The sequence below is a fragment of the Sapajus apella genome, unplaced genomic scaffold (genome assembly GCF_009761245.1).
Source record: "Sapajus apella isolate SASKATOON/1434 unplaced genomic scaffold, GSC_monkey_1.0 scaffold56, whole genome shotgun sequence".
Taxonomy (NCBI): Eukaryota; Metazoa; Chordata; class Mammalia; order Primates; family Cebidae; genus Sapajus; species Sapajus apella.
Window position 1 is genome coordinate 7,496,403 of NW_022436996.1, and position 6,213 is coordinate 7,502,615.

Below are 6,213 nucleotides of genomic sequence, written 5' to 3' on the forward strand. Positions count from 1 at the left end.
CGCGCCATTGCACTCCAGCCTGGGTAACAACAGCGAAACTCCGACTCGGAAAAAAAAAAAAAAGCCGAGGCTTGGCAGAGGTCACCAGATTTTAAGAATACAACAAAGCCACAGTAATAAAAACACCACAGGTGAAGAGGAGGAGCAGAAAGTACAGAAATAGGGCCCCAAAAAGGGTCACCATCAATCAGCGGGGAAAGGATAGACTATAATGCATTATATAGAAAATAAAGGAACCCTTAGCCTTTATCTAGAAAGGGGGGACCCTGGACAGACTGAAGACCTCTTATTGATTAAGCTAATAGTCAAGAAAACGTAGATTATCCTTGCAGCCCTGGGGTTAGGGAAAGAACTTCAACAAAACACAAGCCATAGGCAATGGATTTGATGACATCCGAATCAAGGATTTCTGTCTAATAAAGGATACCACAAACAGAATTAACAGAGGGATGAGAAAACAGTGAAAAAATACCCATGACATCTAAACTAGATAATGGGAAATTGCTAGAGATGATGCTGGAAAGGAAGGCCAGGGTCAGCTATGAATGGCTATCTTGCATCAAGCTAAGAAATGTGAACTAAATTCTCGAGGCCACAGGAACGTACTGAAAGCCAATGGGGCTCCAGTGCTTGTATGGAAACCCTGCAATGGCTAACTGGTCTCCCCAAGTCAATGTATGCCTCCTTCAAATACATTCCCCTACTGCCTGACCTTTATAAAACACAAACAGAATTGTGTACCACTCCCCAGCACAGATGTCTTCCCATTTCTCTTAGGAAAAATGGACTGACACTGAGTAAGGTCATCTAGTTTCTCATTTCCTGACAGCTGTGCCACTGACATCTTGGGCTGGGCAAGTCTTTGTCTCGAGGCCTGCTTGGGGCACTGCATGAGCAGCAGCATCGCCAGCCTCTACCCACTGAATGACAGCAGCACGACCTCCCCATCACCAAATTATAACCACCAAAACTGTCTCCAGACAATGCCAAATGTCTCCTGGGTGTTCACAGTGTGGCCTCTGCCTGCCCCTCCGTCCGTGAAAAGCACTCTCCGCCCCCTCACTTTCTACATGCAGCCACGCTGGAACTTCCCCAGTTCCTCAAATTCACACCATAGTGCTCTGACACCAGGCTGTCAGTCTGGGACACACACCACCAGGGCCTCCCCAAATTCTTCTCCCTCAGAATTTGCTGGAACTGGCAACTTACACTCAGCACACCTCACCCTCCATTCTGTAACACTTAATCTAAGCTGTAATGAATGTCTTTCTTACCACTATCATAGAGCAGGCAATAAATATTTATCAGAAAAGTTATTTTCTGCTTAACTTCTAAATCAGCTGTGGATTATAAATGGAATAAAGCTACAAATTTTTGAAGAGTGAGAAAAAGAGGGGAGTCATTTTTTCTATATCAGGTTCATTGAAAAATTATGCCTACTTTGCCATACATACCTAGTTGTAGTTGCTTCTTATTTATGACAATTTTGATGTAATTTTCTTGAAATCCAAAGGTTTCAGCTATTCTGTAAAATTAAGACCAGTGAAAACTGTAGGAAAACAAAATTGTTATTTATTATCCACTAAAAAGACTTTAGCCAGGCCCGGTGGCTCACACCTGTAGTCCCAACACTTTGAGAGGCCAAGGTGGAAGGATAGCTTGAGTCCAGGAATTTAAGCCAAGCCTGGGCAGCACAGAGAGATCCTACCTGAAAAAATTTTTTTTTAACATTAGCCAGGCCTGGTAGCCCATGCCTGTGGTCCTGGCTGCCTGGGAGGCTTGGGTAGGAGGATCGCTTGAACCCAGGAGTCTGAGGTTGCAATGAGCTATGTTCATGCCACTGTGCTCTACATTGGGTGACAAAGCAAGATCCTGTCTCTAAAAAATAAATATTTTTAAAAAGAAGGCTTTAACCATGATAGCTATTTTATACATTTTATCAGAAACACCCGGGATTTTCAACTGACTGACTCACAACCATCACAATAAAGCCATCTCACTAGCTGGCTATGTGAAACTGTAGGAAACAAGGTCCTTTGAAAGTCTGTTTTCCTACTTGTTCCCGCAGGCAAGAGAGACCACAGTGTCGCAGCTCCACGTCAACAGGAAGCCCTAGCTGCACATCAGGAGAAAATCCATCCTAGGCCTTCTGTGGTCTCCTTGGAGGAGCCCACAACAGGGGGGCTGATCCACAGGGTCTTCTACGTCTGTGTGTCAAATGCCACTTCCTGAACCCACCCCTAACAGCCCTGATGTAGACCAAAGAAGGAAATGAGAAAAATTAGCTGAAGAAATACACCAGCTAGCTAGCCCCGGAGTGCTCCCAACACTTACCACTTTAAAACATATGACGAGATGAAATAACCGACCAGATCTCAAAGTCAGGATTTCACTAGTATGTGCAGACGTACGTGTGTGTGTGTGTGTGTGTGTGTGTGTGTGTTTACAGATGGGCCAACAGCCTGAAATCAGATAAAACACTGCACTGAAGGTCACAGCAAGCTATTAGTGCACTAGGGAAAATAATAGTAATTCAATACTAATGAGCTAGTGACGATCAGGTGTCTCCTGTTTATATCACTCATTCATTCATTCAAACATGCACCGAGTGTCTTCTCACGTGATAGGCACGGAGTTCCCATTGCTCGGAAGTTACACCAGGAAATAGTGTTTGCAAGTCCTGAGTCCTCACTTTGCCACTTACCCACCAGTGTTAGCTCTAATAAGTTCTTCAAACTCAAAGCCTCAGTTTTCTCTTCTATAAAATGAGGATAATACCTGCCCTACCTATCTTGGGAGGACACTCACAGAGGATCAAATGAGCTGATGTAAAAAGGCCCAGACCATCCAGGACACGGAGCACACAGATACTTACTTAGACCTCAGCTCTCTGCCAGTGATGTGCAATCGGGTCTCCAACAAGTTTTTCCTATCCTGTTAAAAATAAGACAAATAAAGTAAAATGTACTTGAATTTAACACATTTTGGAGCAATTACCCTGTGAAATCAGAAAAGCTGACAGCAGAGGATATAACCTTAGCTCACTGCTAAAACTAAAACGTTGCCTGCCTAGAAGACTACTGAACATAACTCAGCACAGGCTGACCCTGTGACTTGCATGTCCTCAAGGGGGCAGCAGTGTGGCACCACCAGGCAGGGCTGCTTAGAGAGGCCGGTCTCACATGGCTGGCCACCTTTAAAATTCCAGAACATTCCCACCATCCCTCAAAGAAACACTATGCCCTGCACCCCATTCCCTCCCCTTTGCCGCCAGCCCCTGGTAACCACTAATCTATTTGCTGCTGCTACAGATTTGCCTATTCCAGACAGTTCACGTAAATGGGATTGGGCAGTATGTGGCCTTTCATGTCTGGCTTCTTCCCTAAGCATCATGTTTTCAGGCTCATCCACGCTGCAGATGCATTGGCACTTCATTCCTTTGCACTGTGAATAGCTTCCATCGTTTGAGTAGACCACATTTATCTATCCATTCACCATTGATGGACATTGGGACTACTTCCATCTCTCAGCTACCGAATAGTGCTGCTATGACCATTCATGTGTGAGCTTTTACATATTAATATATACTCCTATTTCTTCAGAGAGTACTGGCACTGATCAGTCCCAAGAGGCTCTGGATGCCTTCCCACAGTGACATTTCTAGATGTGAACTACTTGGCCACGGCAATGAGAGGAGGTGATCCCGCCCAGATGTCCTTGGCCCTGCCTGAGCACCCAACGGACTGCCCTCTGACCTCCACTGGAACAGGAAAAGGATGAAGCCCTCAGTGATGTGTCCTCCTGCACAGGGTTCTAGGAAACTTGGGAGTCCTTATTCTCCATTCTTTCTAAACGTTCACACTCTAGAAAGGGTCAGAATGTGATAAACAGCTCTGTGGCATTTTAGAGGTCCAAGAGGGTCTCTAAAAGCCTACCTTGGGAATGTTTCAGTTTAAGAATTTGTAACATTAACTTTCAAGTTGATAAATTTGCAATATGTAAAGTAACTTAAAAGAATTCTAACTCTGGACTGTAACTTTCCAAAAAATAACAATGTATTTGATCGCATCACTAACTAGACATTAGTGCCTATTCAAATTTAGGGAAATTACTCACTTTTCTTAGTCTTGGTGGTAAAAACACCTCGATGGTAGCAATTCCTGTTGTTCTATAATTTTCATTTCCTGTTCCACGCTCAATTGCCTTGCAACGTATTTCTTCTATTATCTTTTCTACTTCATTTTCACAGCATTCTAGTTTGTCAGAGTACTTCTTAGCAAGGCCCTGTCAAGAAAAATCAGAAAATGCAATACCAACTTAAACAAAAAAGGCAAAATATAGAAAAGGGCATGAAAGACTCTAAGGCCATCAACTCTGATGAGTGGAGGTCGCCCCATTACACTGCAGTCCATACTGTGATTGACATCTTGAGAGGTGTGGCATTTAGAAAGGATCCGGGAAAAAATGAAAACATTTATTTGAGGACAGGCACATCTGCGCACGCCTGTAATCCCAGCACTTTGGGAGGCCAAGATGGGTGGATCACTTGAGGTCAGGAGTTTGAGACCAGTCTGGCCAACATGGCGAAACCCTGTAACTACTAAAATACAAAAATTAGCTGGGTGTGGTGGCACGTGCTTGTAGTCCCAGCTACTCAGGAGGCTGAGGTAGGAGAATCACTTGAACCCAGGAGGCAGAGGTTGCAGTGAGCCCAGATGGCGCCACTGCACTCCAGCCTGGGTGACAGAGCCAGACTCCATCTCAAACAAAACGAAACAAAACATTTATTTGATAAATGTTTTTTACCTACAAATAGTAACAACAACAACAACAAAAGAGTCTCAACAGAAAAAGTAAAAATAACCGAGAATCTTCTAGGGGGACAAGAAGGGTGGGCTACGACTTATGTGACTGCAATCTATTAAGAAAGTATTTTAAGGAATAGTGAACTGTTCAACTCCACTGGAGGGAAAACATGAAAAAAAGAAAGAAAGAAAGAAAGAAAATATTCTAATTTTTCAAACTTGTGAGAACAAATCAGGTTGAACTTAATTTTCTTAATGAAAAATTAGGAATCACAAACACTAGTTGTAAAATTATTTGTCAGGGAGAGCTTTAGAAATGGGAAAAAAATTAAGGCCGGGCGCGGTGGCTCATGCCTGTAATCCCAGCACTTTGGGAGACCGAGGCGGGTAGATCACGAGGTCAAAACATCTAGACCATCCTGGCCAACACGGTGAAACCCCAACTCTACTAAAAATACAAAAAAATTAGCCGAGCATGGTGGCACACGCCTGTGGTCCCAGCTACTTGGGAGGCTGTGGCGGAAGAATCGCTTGAACCCAGGGGGAGGAGATTGCAGTGAGCCGAGATGGGGAAAAAAATAGATACAGGGGGCCTCAAGAAAGGAAGTGAACCAGTTATTACTGAAGGCAAAGTTATTATGTTTCCTCCCCCAAAAGAATACAGATCAGTATCCCTAATCCAAAAATCTGAAATCTCCAAAATTTAGAATTCAATTTTGAATCTGAAGATTTTGAATCTGACGATGCTCAAAGGAAATGCACGCTGAAGTATTCTGAATTTTGAATTTTCAGATTAGGATGCTCAACTAGTAGGTATAATGCAAACATTCCAAAATCCAAAATATTTCCAGTCCCAAATATTTCAGATAAGGGATATTCCTCTCAATCTGTATTTGCATTTGAGGTTTAATGTTTCATTAAACATCTCATAAAACAGTAAACGCTTCAAAAAACCCTAAAGGTCAAGGTTTCATTAAATTCATGATGCAATACCATACGGTATGTAAAAATTATGGTGTAAGCATAAATTTATCACAGAAGAGATGTTGATGATATATGAGAAGCTGGAAAACTTTACAGATATGAGCAAAGGTTGGGCGCAGTGGCTCATACCTGTAAGCCCAGCACTTTGGAAGCCAAGGCGAGAGGACTGCTCAAGCCCAGGAGTTTAAGGCCAACCTGGGCAAACAAAGTGAGAACCCATCGCTACAAAAAATAAAAATATATTAGCCAGGCATGGTGACATGCGCCTGAAGTCCTAGCTACTCCCGAGGCTGGGGTGGGAGGATCGCTTGAGCCTGGGAGTTCAAGGCTGCAGTGAACTATGATCATGCCATTGTACTCCAGCCTAGGCAACAGACCAAGACCTTCTTGTCTCTAAAAAAAAAAAAAAAAAAAAAAAAAAAAA

At 43.2% G+C, this 6,213-nt stretch overlaps 1 protein-coding gene across 2 annotated transcripts in view; it reads right to left on the reverse strand.

Moving 5' to 3' along the window:
• The window catches only part of NUB1 (negative regulator of ubiquitin like proteins 1), a 36,585-nt gene that overhangs the window by 22,730 nt on the left and 7,642 nt on the right, over window positions 1–6,213 (reverse strand). For both annotated transcript variants that reach the window (XM_032244975.1, XM_032244976.1), the window contains exons 3-5: window positions 4,117–4,284; window positions 2,876–2,934; window positions 1,455–1,525 (exon numbers count right to left, since the gene is read on the reverse strand). In XM_032244975.1, coding sequence (XP_032100866.1) covers window positions 1,455–1,525; window positions 2,876–2,934; window positions 4,117–4,284 — 298 coding nt within the window. The remainder of the gene's footprint in view (window positions 1–1,454; window positions 1,526–2,875; window positions 2,935–4,116; window positions 4,285–6,213) is intronic.